The sequence below is a fragment of the Schistocerca americana genome, chromosome 8 (genome assembly GCF_021461395.2).
Source record: "Schistocerca americana isolate TAMUIC-IGC-003095 chromosome 8, iqSchAmer2.1, whole genome shotgun sequence".
NCBI classification, from domain to species: domain Eukaryota; kingdom Metazoa; phylum Arthropoda; class Insecta; order Orthoptera; family Acrididae; genus Schistocerca; species Schistocerca americana.
The window spans coordinates 264443555-264460946 of NC_060126.1; the positions used below are offsets into that span (position 1 = coordinate 264443555).

A 17392-nucleotide genomic window follows, 5' to 3' on the forward strand; every position below is an offset into this window, starting at 1 on the left:
TCCTTTAGTTCAGTAGCATTTCTTTTACATTTTGTTTCTTCACCTGAGACAGCAAATGTAACTTACCTTATAAAAATTAATGATATGGATATAATAGAGGGAAACATTCCATGTGGGAAAAATTATCTAAAAACAAAGAAGATGTGACTTACCAAACGAAAGCACTGGCAGGTTGATAGACACACAAACATACACACAAAATTCAAGCTTTCACAACCAGCGGTTGCTTCATCAGGAAAGAGGGAAGGAGAGGGAAAGACGAAAAGATGTGGGTTTTAAGGGAGAGGGTAAGGAGTCATTCCAATCCCGGGAGCGGAAAGACTTACCTTAGGGGGAAAAAAGGAACGGTATACACTCGCATACACACACATGTCCATCCGCACATACACAGACACAAGCAGACATTATCACGTAGTAGGGGAGAGAGTGTGGCAGATATGATATGAGAGTTGGAATGGAAGTAATTAAAGCACGGCGAGATCTATTTACAAAATTTCAGTCACCAACTTTCTCTTCCGAATGCGAAAATATTTTGTTGAGCCCAACCTACATAGGTAGGAATGATCATCAAAATAAAATAAGAGAAATCAGAGCTCGAACAGAAAGGTTTAGGTGTTCGTTTTCCCCGCGCGCTGTTCGGGAGTGGAATGGTAGAGAGATAGTATGATTGTGGTCCGATGAACCCTCTGCTAAGCACTTAAATGTGAATTGCAGAGTAATCATGTAGATGTAGATGTAGTCTGCATTTTGCATTCTATAAATGTTCTATGAGTGCCCATCTGGTCACATGACTGCAGAAAACCGCCCACATCTGTGCTTTAGTGTGTAGCGTGTGCATGAGGGGGTACATTGCTGCAGCACTGACGGTAGGCAACCGTGGGGTATTGTCACTGTAATAATTCAAAAAGGCCAATGCACTGTTACGAGGCAGGTTACTTGTTGGAACAGCAACTCGGCGGTACTGCACAGACTAGGTCAGCAAATGGCTAGACAGATTTCCACATTGACAGTGGCTGTGGTGTTTTAGAATACCTGAGTAGTAGTTGCATATACACACATCTGCTGACATAGGCACTGGACATTTTTGTAATGGAATTATTCTGTTTCATACCACTACCAGGGTGATGGGGCTATGCTGAATGAGAATGCCACATGGATATGCCAGCAGAAGTCACCAGTATGAGCCCATGGCAGGACAAAAGCAGTGCGCACCCATTCCATCACTGGACTTAGTGCCCTGGTACAGGGCAGCATGGCCGACTCCTGCCCAGGGTCATTCCCTGTACACACCAGTCGTCCACTGCCATTGCAGGATGGACATTATACACTTATCATGCAGTACGCACTGCTGGTGCAGGGATTGTACAGCCAGTTTATGTAATGAGGTCTTCGGTTTGACTGAGTATCCGTGGAGTGTGTTGGCAGCCACTCCCGCAGAATTCCGTGGCCAGTTGGCAGCTGACCTGGTGTATCAAGCGGTGAAGATGCATCAATAAAAAATTTGTGACATTTGGAGCACCCTTTCTCTTGAGCCTCCTGGGCTCCAACCTTACCTCCACAACCTGCTTGCACCTTTGTGGCTCAGTCACCCCACTCTGCAAAGGGGGCTCTGTAGTTTGGTATCAGAATTTGCAGCGCTGTCTTCTCGTGTCAAGGCATCTGCAACATGTCCTACAGTGTCAGCTGAGCTCAGTGCAGTGAGCAATGAACCATTTGGTGTTGTGTTTTGGAGAATGTAATAGACATGGAAGCAAGACATGACAGTCATCGTAACTTGGAGGTTACTCTGTTTAGGTCAGAAGAGCCAGTTGACTTATCTGAGTTGAAGGGTAATGGTTGAGAGTAGTATTTGGTGTCTGTAAGCTGTACACAATGTAACTTTCTTGGCATACTGTGCCATGTACGGAGTCAGTGCCTTATACATATCGTCGATATTGTCATATTGCAAAATAGTGTAGAGATTGTAGGTGGCTCATGATATAACAAGACTAATTTGTGATGCTCTTTTGGAGTAGTAATTTATTTTTGTATTATTGTGTGTAATGGAGAGTACGTGCGTCATAATGGCAGAGTCAGAGATGCAAGGTGTGCCAGAGCTGGAAGCAGTGAGGATATTGTTATAAAAGGTATCACAGCTGATAGCAGACAATATTCAGGTACATGGACAGCTGACAGCTAGGAAAAACAGTTAGCATTGTTTCATGTACTGCAGCATTAGGCAGAGCCAGTTGCTGAAGGATTAATTGCTCCCTTTCCTGGAAAATCGTCTGAGGAGGTGTGATAATTCTTAGAGGACCTCAGAGCATCAGTAGAGATGGGTGGTTGGCCTGGTAGCCAATAATTATGTGTACCAAAATTGTGACTAGTGGGAGAAGTGAAAATGTACACGACATGTATGGAACAATCAGCAAGCTTTGAACAGTTGGAGAAGAGAATTTTGCAAAAAAAAAAAAAAAACAGAATAGTGCAAGATATTTTCAGCAGCAGTTGAACACTATTGTGGAGAGACATGGGGAAACTATAAGATTTCACAGACAGGATAAGGAAATGTAATGAAACCACAAACAAGTTAGGGTAGCATGATACAACAAAGAATGTTTTGCTGCAAGAAGCTAAGCAAAGGGCACTTTTCTGAGGGGATATCAGATATGTCAAAAATGGTGTATACAGATGCACCAAAGCATCTGTATTCTGCTTTTAGATTAGTGGTGGATTTTGAAGAAATTGACGTATCAACAGAGGTATGAGATGGACGTGAGAAAATTTCTGCAAACATTAAGCAGAAAGGGTATTTACAGAGGCAGTGTTGCCAGCTACAGGGAAATAGAGGAAATGGAAGATATCAGCAGCAGAATTTTGGTAAAGGAAAACAAGGGTTGGTGAGAAGGTGGTAAGCAGCCAGGGAATACAAAGTCCATCTGAAGGTGTTCATGTTAAAATTAGATGCAGCAAATACTTATGTAGAGGTGGAGGTGCTGTGAGAGGTGTAGAGTAGAAGTTTCTGTTGGACACAAGGGCACATGTGTTGCTTGCCAGTAGAAATGTAGTGGGTTGAAGGTAATGGAACCCACTGTGCTATAGGTTACAGGGATAGTGATAAGAGCCCATTGGGGACGGCAGACGTGGATTTTCGTGTAGGGGCTGCCCGGCGTAAGCAGTCTGTGGAAGTAGTGTATTGCATTTTTGTATCAACATTGTGCTAAATTTTACTTTCGGTAACATAGAGTAGAACTTAGTAGAATGACATTACAGCTAGGGGAAGCTGTTGGAACTTTTGTGAGGATTGTCTAGTATATTGGACAATCCATTTGACCCACATACAACTGCACCAAGGTCTGATTCACATAATTGTGTGCCAAGTGGCACCAGGAAGTCACTTTGGGTGAGTGTGGAACCTGATCTACCTGAGGGTATGTTTTGTATTGTAGAGCCTTTGGAAGAGAACAATATACTGGATCCAACAAGGTGTTTTATTAAGACAAGTGTTGTACATGTGCAGGAAAGGTTTGACTGGCGAGTGGTACCCATAAATATGGATAATTTTTCCACTGTGGAAGTGAAGTTAGGAAATGGGATGTTGATAGTGAGCTTGGACATTCTGCATGAGGAGTGTGAACCACAAGCAGTGGCAAGCTGCCATAAAACTGCATTATACATAGGAAAGTGGAGTGGAGAGAGAAACAGATAAATTTGAGAATTTACTCTTTCCTTGCAATCTGTTGCCATCAATGCCCATGACTCAACACCAAAAACTAACATGGTATGAAGCTCCGATGTGTCAGAAACCATATTGCATCCTAGGTATTTCCAGCTGGTTATGGAAGACTTTATTAACCGGCAGTTAGCTGATGGGATAATAAGAGAGAGTAGTAGTACAGGGGGTACAGAAATTGTGATTGTACTCACAAAATATGTAGATGGTTATAGATAGTACAGGTTGTTCCTGAACACAAAGATTGTTACAGATGTGTACCTTATCCTCAACTTTACTGAGACCATTGACAGCTTGGGACAATGTTGGTACTTTTCTGTCATGGATTTGAGGAGTGGCTACCATCAATTGGAGGTTGTTTCTAAATACTGGCCAAAGACAGCATTTTTGGTTCCATTGGGTTCAAAAGAACGCAGTTTTGATTGAAAAAGGAGTGCTGTTTTGATTGAAAAATGCACCTGCAACATTTCAAAGGTTAATAAATGGTGTGTTGATAGTCTTTCTTGTCTTGTTTACTTAGGCTAAATCACCATGTTCTAAAAAGACCTGGAGTAGCGCCGACTTCGTCTCGGGAAGCATTTATGAGACAAAAAGTTGCACATCTGCTGTTGATCACATAATAGAGCCGTTTTGCATATCGAAGGGGTAAGGTATTTAAGCCATGTAATTCAAATGGCTCTGAGCACTATGGGACTTAACATCTATGGTCATCAGTCCCCTAGAACTTAGAACTACTTAAACCTAACTAACCTAAGGACATCACACAACACCCAGCCATCACGAGGCAGAGAAAATCCCTGACCCCGCCGGGAATCGAACCCGGGAACCCGGGCGTGGGAAGCGAGAACGCTACCGCACGACCACGAGATAAGCCATGTAATTAATGAAGATGGTGTGAGGAGGGACCTGAAGCTTGTACAAGCTGTAAGAGAATTTCCAGCGCCTAAGTTGATTAAGGAACTGTAGCCTGTTTGGGGATTGCTGTAGAAAATCTGTGAAAGGGCTTACTGACAAAGCATGCTAACACATGGAAACAGGTGAAATTCGTAGGGACAGAAGTGTGTCAACTCTGGGAGTGAGTTTTGACATCCAGCCTAGTTCCAGTATTTTCAGACTTCAGAAGCAGATTATCATTTCATGTGACCCATATAATCATACTTTGGGGTGTGTTTTAAGCCAGGAGATTAATGATGAACTGAATCCTGTAACCTACACGTCAAGCCAGCTGAATGCAGCGGAGAACAACTATTCAAGCAACGGAGGAGGAGATTTTGACCCCCATTTATGGTGTCGATGTATTTGAGATGTTATCAGTACAGGAAAAAATTTTGGGTAGTGACCAACCACACTGTTTTGAAGGTGTTGATTGAAACTGAAGGACCTGTCCAGTAGGCTGAAAGATGGGCCCTGAGATTTAGTGGGTTTGACTGTTAAGTAGTATGTTAAGTAGTACACAAGCCAGGGAAGAAGCATAGGAATGCAGATGCACTAAGAAGAAAGGTAGCAGTAGTGAAAGTTCTGGGTCATGGTCTTGCGAAGTGGTAGGCAGCGCAGAACTCTGACAATGACTGTAATCAGTAAAAAGCGCAATCACAGATCAGCATATATGACTGATTGTTGTGCAAGGACATGAGGCTAGTGTAGCTGGTAGTAGTACCAGAAAAATTTAAGTAGTAGTTTTAAAGGAAGCACATGATCACATGTTTCCTGGTCATGGAGGGTGCAGAGCAACAAACCAGAGAATGGCGGAAAGATACTGGTGAAGAGGTAGGAAAGCAAATGTGGATCAATATGAGAGGAATTACATTTAGTGTGCACAACAAGTTTACTTATATCATAAAAGAAAACTATTGCAGAGGCTAGCAGAAGTATCAAAGCCATTTGAAATGTTTGTGGTTGATGTCTTTGGACCATTCAGGTGTATGCCAGCAGGAACCACTCTGTAATAACAATAATAGATCAATTTTATCAGTACATAAGAATAGTTATTATACCAAACCACCAGGTAGTGAAGTTGCACAAGGAATAATTAATAACTGGATATTGAGGTTGGGAGTTCCAGATGTGATACCTGTGAAACAGGTATGAAGTGTCAGTTGTTGCATGTGAAGAAGTTAAGAACTAGTCTCTTCATCCACAGGCCATTGGTAAAAGGTAATGGGTAGGTAGAACAATTGGGAAAATGTCAAGTTACTACATGAACGCACACCATGGTGATTGGTGTACATATCTAAGTTACATTATGTGAGCCTATAATTCAGAAGTACAAACGAATAGAGGATTGTCTCCATTTGAGAGGTATATGGTCAGAAAATGCCATCATCGTTCAATTTTATGAAGGCAAAGAAAAGTAAAGATGGAGATGGAGGGTTGGTATGGGAATTTGCAAAAACAGTGCAAGAAATACGGAAATAAGTATAGAAGGCAAATACAAAGGTGTTGGAGAAGCAGGGGAATCAGTGAAATGCATGACAAGTTTATCACAGTATAAAGCAGGACAATGGGTGATGTTATCCAGTCCTTACATGCTGAAAGGGAAAACAAAGTCAATCACTTGGTATGAAAATAATCCATTTTTGACAATATAATGTAATTTGACAGATTAAAAAGTCTACTTGCCAAGCAGTGGCAGGAGAAAACACACACACACACACACACACACACACACACACACACACACACACACACACACAAAGGTGTTCCACATGCAAGCTTTCAGAGCCAGTGGCTCCTTCTTCTGGCAGAAGGGTTGAAGTGGAAGGAAAAGGGGTGAAGGAAAATGACTGGAAAGGCTTAGGAAAAGGGGTAAGGTTCAGAAAAGTCACCCAGAACCTGGGTCAAGTGGGACTTAGTGGATGGGATGGGAAGGAAAGACTGACTGTTGGAGACTGAACTGGGCGAGATTTGAAAATGAGAGCTTAAAGGCAGAAGACAAGGTAATATCTAACACAGAGATTACTCCTAAAACATCATGCATGAGTTAACAAGAGTGAAGACCGAAGTGCATTATATGTGATAAAGGTGGGAGGGGATGGTGAAAAATAGACAGGTCAGAAAATGAAAGCTGTAGAAAACTAACACAGAATGAAGAAAGGAATAGCTACTGTGAAAAAATGATGAGACAGAAGAAATTAATGTATACTGAGGCCTAATGGGTAACAAGTTATAAGTTAGAATAAAGGGGCATTGGTGGTAATGGGTGTATACTGACAACACACAATATCCTGTTGCAGAACATGCACTAAAATATGACAATCATTACCTCAGTGCCCTTTTCACTGCACATTCTATCTGGATTCCCCCCCCCCCCCCCCCCCTCCAAGACACTATTTTCTCAGAAATCTGAAGGTGGGAACTGGTGCTACAACATGTCCTTTGCTCTTGCCATCCACCTGGCTTGCCACATGGATCTGCTAGTAGAAGTTAAACTGGTTTGAGGCCATGGCAGGACAACAGCACTGTGCGCCGAATCCCTCTTCAGACTTAGTGCCAGGGTGTAGCTGGCCTTCATAGGTCAACACCAGCAGCACAGCTCACTCCTGCTCAGTGGGCAGTACAGTGCTCCCTGTGCACACCAGTAGTCCACAGTCAATCCAGAAAGGGCATTTCATTGTGATGGGTTTCGACAGCTGAATGTTGCTTGGGGCCATAGCAGATAGAATAATACCGCTGGCGTGGGGATTGCATAAAGAGACTGAGGGCTTGGAGGAGTATCCGTGTCAGCATTGCAGGCACCCAGCCCAGTAGAATTCAGAGGCCGGCCAGTGACTGACTCAGTGTGTCAAACAATGCAGATGTTTCAATAAATATCTTGTTACACTTGAAGCTGCCTTTCTGTGGAGCCTCCTGGCCTCCACCTCACCTCCACCACCCATTCACACCATCCTGACTTGTAGCCACCCCACCCTTACACTGAGGGTGCTATACAATATACTTAATGTACCCCCAATGGAAAAAGTCACACGGTGTAGGCCAGTCAGCATGCAGGGCAAAGGGAATAGAGCCACATCATCTTCACTACTAAGTCCAATTCAACAATGAAGTTCGTTGTTTAGGTAACAACAAACATCGGTGCTCCAAAGAGGGGGTGCCTCATCTTTCTGGAAGATGAAATTCTTGGAATCAGCAGTCAGTTGTGAAAACATCTGCAACTGCAACATATCAAGATAAGAGGTACCAGTCAGTCTTCTCACAGAAGGAAAAGGCCCAAACAGCTTCATCTGTGACACTGCACAGAAAACATTAGACTTCAGCGAATCTTGTTCTTGTGCTGCAATTTCATGAAGGTTTTCGGTGCTCCTCACTTTCATATTGTGGCGATCTACCTTTCTATATGAATGGAAGGTCTCACATTTCCAACACAGACAAACTCTTTCCTTGATTTGTCACTACTTTGTCAGGACATGGTAATATTTGAACATTTAATACTTTGCAAAATATAGAATGTTGAAAACAAATGAATCATTTATAGTAACCCTGTGTTTATGCATGGTAGGTTAGGTGACAACGGTGTTAACTGCTAAAACACGCATAATGCCTCCTTTACATTATAACTGCAGATAATAGTGTCTTATAATTACAGGTTTATCAGAGAGGGGTAATAAATCCTATGGTGAATATTGAACAGTTGTGGAAGGACTATATTAACTTTGAACAAAACATTAATCCAATCATCGCAGAAAAGATGTCTATGGAACGTAGTCGTGACTATATGAATGCTCGTCGTGTAGCGAAAGAATTTGAAGCGGTGACGAGAGGTCTAAATAGGAACAGCCCTAGCATACCTCCAATGGGCCATCCAGAAGAGTTGAAGCAGGTGATTCTCTTCCTTGATTCATAATTTAGCTATTGACATGAAAAAGTGAAGGCACTTAAAATTATTTGTGATAATAAGGTGTATGTGTAGTATGTTTCATTATAACTTTTATGTCACTTTTGTTTATGTTGAATTTCAATGTAACACTATGAATTTGATGAAGTCTGAATCTTAGTCAGTTCATGCTGCTTCAGATTTTGAGTGTCGACTATGTGGTGTTTGTAACAACAAGAAGATATTTTATGGACCATCACCATTGTTTTTAGTCTACAGATTGAAATTCATTTTTGGAAAAGTGCATACTGTATTGTTGTAGACGTTTCCTTTGGCTGGTATGAGATTTGGTTAGAAACACAGTGATCATTTTTCAAAATTTGCCTGTTGCATTATTATTTACCTTTTCCATTCTGCATACCTGAGAATATATAGCTTTATTCTGTCTCTGTCTAAATTATTTTTCAGGTTGACCTCTGGAAGAAGTACATTGCATGGGAAAAATCAAACCCTTTGCGAACTGAGGATACTACTTTGATTACAAGGCGTGTTATGTTTGCTTTTGAACAATGTCTTTTGTGTTTAGGACATCATCCTGATATCTGGTATGAGGCCGCACAGTTTCTTGAGCAGAGCTCAAAGCTTCTAACAGAGAAAGGGGTAAGTTTGATAGAAAGTGGTAAGTTTGAAGTTATATATAGTGGAGTCCATTTTTGTGAGCAGGAATAGAGAGAAGAAATAAATATGCATGAGATATTTACATGGTAAATGTTTCATAATGTAAATTTCAAGATGCAAAACATCTGCTGTAGATGGATTTATCATGATATCTTACTTATTAATTAATTATAAATGAATGCAACATGTTGGAGGACTGTAGTATTTGTACTGGAATTTACTATCAGCTTTTTAAAAAGCACCATTCAGTATATGACATGCATATATGAAGTGCTGCAATAACAAGGATATGGTCCCTGGGGCTTTGAGTTTGATTATTAATGATTTCAACTTACTTGTTTACATAGATCTACTTAGTCACTGCACCTTTTTGTATCTAATATGGTGTAATTGTCCTCAGTTCACAGAGCTTGACCATAGAGCTCCCTGTTACTCATACACATTTTAACTTTTGTAATGTGGCACCACTTATTCTACCAGAAATCTCTCAGCTTTTTTTCCTACAGTTGGGAATTAAGTATTAAATATTTGCTCAATCTCATAAGAATTTGAAAACAAATTTACTACATTCAAGTGCCATAATGATTGTTATTTCATAGTTTATGAAATATATTCTTTTGCATGGCAAATCTTGATTTCATGTTTTAATTCTGATACAGTATCCAATCAGTTCTGGGTTTAGTAAATGGAGATGGCGCATGAATAAAAGCCTGTGACATATTAGCGCAGTGCAAAAAATATTTTACGAATTACTGTATGTAAATGAAAAGTATTTTATATAATTGTCTCACTGAGTGTAGATAATATGACACATTAATTTCACAGTAATTGTTTATTGTTCAGGATGTTACAGCAGCAAAACTGTTCAGTGATGAAGCTGCTGCAGTATATGAGAGAGCAACAGCTTCTTTGTTGAAAAAGAACATGTTACTCTATTTTGCTTATGCCGATTTCGAAGAAGGAAGACTAAAATATGAGAAGGTGCATCAAATCTATGGTCGTTTTCTTGAGATTCCTGACATTGATCCAACACTGGTAAGTGGTAGAGAATCAATGTTGCATGTAGTTTCTTAGCTTTTTGCTATTTTCCAGAGATTTTGATGGTTTAAAGATAGATTTAGAACATTTATAATGCGTTTTTCCAGTATTGTATTTTCTTAATTAATGTCATATATATTGTTGAGAATTGTATTGAGTGAATTATTACTTTGCACATGATACCAGAAAGTTCTTGCAATGAAATAGGATGAAGATGCCTGCAGATAACTAAAATAGTGTAGTAGAATTAGCCCTCATTTGCATATGCTTAGCTGTGACCGTTTATTTGGTACTGCAGTTTATGTGTAGTAGATGAAACTTTCTGAAAACTCTGCTCCGTAGCTTTTAATCATAAAGAAGAGGGCACTGATTCTAAACCTGGCTCTGCTTTGCTTAAATGTATTCCACATGAAGGACAGTTAGAAAGTGCAGAATCTAGTATTTTGCAACTGTCAAATAAGATGCATGGAATAGCTGGTGAAATCTTGATGTAAAATAGCTGCTGCATTATAGTGTGTCAGTGTGAAGCGTTCCACCCAGAGAGAGGCATTGTCAGTCTTCTCAGTGTCTCTGTGTCACACCTCACACTCCAGCTGTTGCATACCATGGTATCTGGCAACACACGGATGAGCACGACGGTGGACCACTGTTTCTGCTTCTGACTCTCCCTAATAGAATTTATATGCTTGGGAAACTATTTCTATTGCTTCTTAACATAATACTTGCCATGTTTATTTAATATCACCAATAATGAACAAGACCATGACTAAGTAACCTCACCATACCTAACTAACATGAAAATAAATGTTAAATGTTCTACGTGCAGCCCAATGCACTTGCTACAGACTGATGTGGCAGAAGGACACTATTATCTGAAGTGTCACATAGTACATTGCTCCTTGCCACTGCGCGGTGCCCCACCACCTGACTTCTTATGTGCATATTACTATAGCTACTTGCTGCTCAAAAGTAAATGTGGGACAACATGTTTGGGGCATTTTAAAAAAAGAGTCCAACAAATTTTGTTGACATATTTAATACAGTAGATGATACCTGTGTCCATAACTTCAAGCCAGCAACAAAACAGAAATCAGTCAAATGAGTTGCAAACTAATTACCATTTACCTAAAAGGAAAAATGAGGTGCAAAGGTGATTCTTTTTTGTTAATTACCTTCCAAAAGGTAAAACAAGAACTAACAAATTCTATGCAAGAATGTGGAAAAGCACACAAGTCACCTGAACTGAAAATAATAATATGGAAAAGTACATAAGAAGTAACCTCAACTGAAAATAATAATAATAATAATAATAATCATCGTCATCTTCCATTAGGACAATCATTGTGCCCATGAAGGTGCTTGCATTTGGCAAAACTGTTGGATTTAAACTGAATTCATCAGATTTGGCACCATTTAACTTTCAGTTATCAACATATCTGAAGAAATGTATGGCTGGAAAATGCTTTGATCCCAGTGAAGAGTTACAAGTCATGTGAATGTTCTACAGACCTCTCAAAATCATATTTTACATATGGGATCTACATACTGGGACAGTATTGGACAAAGCGCATTGACACTGAAAGGGATTGTAGTGGAACACAAGTTAAATTTTTTACCTAAAAAGTACCACCTTCACTTCTAAGCAGAAAAAGTTCTTGTTTTACATGTGTAGCATATCAGAGAGAGACTTTGGACAACATTGTATTGTATTGTATTGTATTGTATTGTATTGTATATTTATTGGTCCTGTGAATCATACACTGTACAGGGGTACATAATGATAACTGGAACATATGGGAATAACATTTCACAAATACACAAATAAATTTTACACTCACACATTTCATACTTTCGGCCTTGATTATACCGACACACACATACATGTAATAGACCACATATAATACACAGATAAATCTACATGTACACATTTCTTATTTTGGCCTTAATTGTATAAACTATTTAAATTTTTCACATATTTACATTGTAGATAAAAATTCATCAACACTATCGTAGCAATTCTGTAGCAAGTAGTCACTCACTGCAGTTTTGAATTTATGCATGCCAGTTATTGCCTTAATTTTTTTAGGTAGTTTGTTATACAGTTTTTTTTTCCTGCTTGCAAGGGTCCTTTTTCTACATCTACATCTACATTGATACTCCGCAAGCCACCCAACGGTGTGTGGCAGAGGGCACTTTACGTGCCACTGTCATTACCTCCCTTTCCTGTTCCAGTCGCGTATGGTTCGCGGGAAGAACGACTGTCTGAAAGCCTCCGTGCGCGCTCTAATCTCTCTAATTTTACATTCGTGATCTCCTCGGGAAGTATAAGTAGGGGGAAGCAATATATTCGATACCTCATCCAGAAACGCACCCTCTCGAAACCTGGCGAGCAAGCTACACCGCGATGCAGAGCGCCTCTCTTGCAGAGTCTGCCACTTGAGTTTATTAAACATCTCCGTAACGCTATCACGGTTACCAAATAACCCAGTGACGAAACGCGCCGCTCTTCTTTGGATCTTCTCTATCTCCTCCGTCAACCCGACCTGGTACGGATCCCACACTGATGAGCAATACTCAAGTATAGGTCGAACGAGTGTTTTGTAAGCCACCTCCTTTGTTGATGGACTACATTTTCTAAGCACTCTCCCAATGAATCTCAACCTGGTACCCGCCTTACCAACAATTAGTTTTATATGATCATTCCACTTCAAATCGTTCCGTACGCATACTCCCAGATATTTTACAGAAGTAACTGCTACCAGTGTTTGTTCCGCTATCATATAATCATACAATAAAGGATCCTTCTTTCGATGTATTCGCAATACATTACATTTGTCTATGTTAAGGGTCAGTTGCCACTCCCTGCACCAAGTGCCTATCCGCTGCAGATCTTCCTGTATTTCGCTACAATTTTCTAATGCAGCAACTTCTCTGTATACTACAGCATCATCCGCGAAAAGCCGCATGGAACTTCCGACACTATCTACTAGGTCATTTATATATATTGTGAAAAGCAATGGTCCCATAACACTCCCCTGTGGCACGCCAGAGGTTACTTTAACGTCTGTGGACGTCTCTCCATTCATAACAACATGCTGTGTTCTGTTTGCTAAAAACTCTTCAATCCAGCCACACAGCTGGTCTGATATTCCGTAGGCTCTTGTTTTAGTGTTGTATGTGAAAACTGCATATGTAAATCTTGATTATTCCTTGTGTTTTATGAATGGATATTTTGGTTTTTTGGAGCAATCTTGGTATTTTCATCTACGATTTTCCTTATAAACATTATTGTTTTTAGGATATAGAGGCATGGTAATGGAAGAATATGAAGCTTTTTAAATGAGGGTTTGCACGAAGATCGAGGTGCTGAGCCTTCCATGGCTCTTATAATTCTTTTCTGTGCAATAAAACAGCTTTTGCTAGGTGGTGAATTTCCCCAGAAAATTAAACCATATCTTAGTAGTGATTCTGCTTGGGCATAGTACACATTTTTTATGGCTTGCATTGATGTGCATCCAGCAAGAATTTTTATACTCTAAGAAATGGTATTTAATTTACTACATTGGTGTTGTGTGTGTTTCTGCCATCTTAGGTCATCTTGGATCCAAACTCCCAAAAATTTGGTGCTATTTGCAATTTCAAGTCTTTTGCCTATCAGTTCTATGGTTGCAGTTAAAGACTGTTTATTCTCCACTGTGTGTAGATGCATAGTGTTTGTTTTCTGTGTGTTTATTATTAAGTTGTTAATTGCGAACCATTCTGATACATGTGAAGTGCTCTTTTTATTTCATTTTGGAGCTCTTCTGGGGTCTTTCCTTTGATAAGTATATTTGTATCGTTGGCATATTTAATGCACTTATAGTTAGGGCTGGGTGGCTCCAGCTCATTTACAAACAGCAAGAACAAGATTGGTCCCAGTACGGAACCCTGCGGCACACCGTATTTAACACACTGTTTTTCTGATTGATAGGAAGTTAAATTTTTTCCTTCTTTGTACAAGACTTCAACTATTTGGTGTCTGTTTTGTAGATATGACTTTACGCACTCTAAACAATTAGATGGCTGTTGTAGACACTGCGCTACTGAACTCTGGTAGAGAAGTTGATCTTTCCAGCCAAATGGCTAACCTGTTCTAGCTACACTATACAACAATAATGAGAACTGTAAAGACACGCAGGAGGCTTGGACATATGGAACTGTCTACAAGTTCTTGGTTAACTACAAATTCGAATAATCTTTCCGTATTTTGTCAGACCCATATTGATCCAGTTCAATGTTAGAATTCATTGAGATATTTGGAGAGTTGTTTTGTGCTGGCCAACAAATATCAGTGTTTGTTTCAAAATATATGTTTTCTTGGCATTTGTCGTGTTGGCATCTCTCTTGTGAGCAATAATCACAAACATGTAAATGTGTTTAGTGAATTTACTGATGAATTCATGTTTTGTATGCAGATGGAAGAAGTTCTAATATCCCTCACACACACACGCACGCACACACACACACACACACACACACACACACACACACAAAATCGCACTTGTCCTTCAGCTGTACTATTTTGTTAAAATACTAAATTTGCTTTCAAAATCACATTGCATGTATACGAGAAATTTATTTTATTTAACTTTCTACTTGTAATAATACCTATTACATACATGGACAGTGAGAGGATATTTACATGTATGTTATTTATACACAAATATGATGCATTCCATATTACATAAAGATGGAAAATTGTGTACTAAATCTATGTGTGATATTTGTATTTACCGAAGTGTATCATTATGTTTATAAGACAAATTCATGTCAGCTCCAAGTTACATGGGCATTTCAGTGTAACCCATTTTGTAGTGAATTATAAAGTACATGGTCTATTTGCTGTTAAAGTGAGCTGTCTGCTGTGCTAGAGAATTAGAGCACCAATTCCAATGTCTGTCTAGATTTGTAGCACACTGTTTTCTCAGAGAACATCAAACAAATCTGTTCCTTACACCATCTTGTTCAGTTATACAGAGGGGTCCAGGAAAATGTACACACATTTTGATCAAAGAGGTCGAAAAAATTAGCCAACCAGTTGCAAACCAAAGTTCATTTAGCCCTTGATCTAGTTTTTGATGTTTCTAAAAATATATTCTTCTTCAGGAGTGAGTCCTAAAAACGAATATATGAGGGGGTACCAAAAAAATTTTTTTTTTTAAAGCTATATGTTTTCAAATTGTTTCCAATGCAGTCTTATCCTTGTCAAAATACTCTCCGTAACAATTAATACATTTCTCGCACTGTGCCTCCACTGTTCAAAACATTTTTTGTAGTCATCTCTAGAAACAACTGACATCTCCTTCCGATTTTTTCCATTGACTTTCTCAATGTAGTCAAATCAGTGTCCTTTCATGCCTGCTAACAAGAAAAATTCGCATGGAGCCAGGTCAGGCAAATAAGGTGCAGCAGAACCGTGCCAGTTTTAACCAAAAACTACATAACAGAGATGGCTGTGTGTGCAGGTGTGTTTTCGTGGTGGAAGGACCAGTCTTCTGTCTCTGCAAATTGGGTCCTTTTTGACAAACACTGTTGCACCATCTTCTTAAAATTTCTTTGACAGTTAATCAGTTGTCTGTTGACAGTGTGTGAGCACAAGCTCTCGAATTTTTTCAATATTTTCCTCGATTTGGGCAGTTGATGGATGTCCAGAATGAGGTTTGTCATCAACCAACATGTCGCCGTTTTTAAATTGAGCAAACCACTTGTACACTTTCCCCGTAGTATCATCTTGGTAAGCTGTTTTCAAGATTAAAACAGTTTCAGCAGCATTTTTACAGAGTAGGAAACAAAATTTCAAAACTGCGTGTTGTTCACTTAAAGTTGCCACCATAAAAATGAAACAAGATGGAAACAGTGCCAGTGAAAACAATTACTGTAAATGAACAGAACAAGCCAGGTCGACAACACAGGCAGCACTGAATTGGCGATGAGTTGCACTATTCCCACCTAGTGGCAGAAATGTATATTACACAAGTCCACCGATGGCAGGTTACAAAGTCAGTTCTTTGTACTCCTGTTTTAATTTTATGTTGACAAGAGCATTACATTTCTGCATTTATTCTGACATATGCTGAATATAATTAATCTGGCTGCTGTCTTAAGCCATGGCATGTGATGTTTCTGGTTTTTATATCAATTTTATATATGACAAGAGCCACTCAGCTTCAGGTAATGTAATTTACCACCATGTGATGTAACAAATTTACCTCATAAATATTTTTCTGTTATTAATATTTAGATATGTATGTAAAAATAGTTTGTAACCATTATATACATTTTTAGGGTCAATTCCTTCTAAAGAAGATACTTTTAGAAATATCAAAACCTAGGTCAAGGGCTAAATAAACCATTGGTTTGCAACTGATTGTCTGATTGTTTTCAACCTCTTAAAATTTATACAGTAGCTGATTCGCCGTGTAACAGGACATTCTCCTCTAGCATTACCTTTCCTCAACAGTAGTTTTCGATAACAGTATTATTTTTTGAATTTTGGGCAGATCACTATTATTTCAATTGCTTTTCTGAAAACTTTAATTTTACACAGTATCTTATATTTAAAGCTAAAGTTTATGAAAATGAATTACTTTATAAAGTGTTTTAGGCTCAGTGTCATAATTGATAACTACTAGTTCTGAATGTATACTTAAAATAATTTTTTTTAGAAACATTTGAAATTACAAACAATTTACACACTTAAAATTTATATTATTAATTACACAGTACTGTATTGGTTACTATGGTTATTTCTGGATTCATTTATGAAATAATAATCAAAAGCCATAATGTAACAAACTAGTAGAAATTCATTTGTTAAGAAAAATTGTTAACCCTTTAGAATGTGGATATTCCTGCAGAGTGTCAGAGTCGTAAGCATGTCTCTGATATGATCAGAAGTATTTTTGTATTTTGTGCAAACAATGTAATTTCAGAATGAGATTTTCACTCTGCGGCCGAGTGTGCGCTGATATGAAATTTCCTGACATTAAAACTGTGTGCCGGACCGAGGCTCGAACTCGGGAACTTTGCCTTTCGCAGGCAAGTGCTCGACGAACTGAGCTACCCAAGCACGACTCATGACCTGTCCTCACAGTTTTGATCTGTCAGGAAGTTTC

General features: G+C 39.2%; 1 protein-coding gene across 2 annotated transcripts in view; it reads left to right on the forward strand.

The window, feature by feature from the left end:
• Window positions 1-17392, forward strand: part of LOC124545094 (protein suppressor of forked) — a 146627-nt gene that overhangs the window by 103856 nt on the left and 25379 nt on the right. For both annotated transcript variants that reach the window (XM_047123906.1, XM_047123907.1), the window contains exons 6-8: window positions 8295-8528; window positions 8991-9182; window positions 10044-10235. In XM_047123906.1, the coding sequence (XP_046979862.1) occupies window positions 8295-8528; window positions 8991-9182; window positions 10044-10235 (618 nt within the window). The remainder of the gene's footprint in view (window positions 1-8294; window positions 8529-8990; window positions 9183-10043; window positions 10236-17392) is intronic.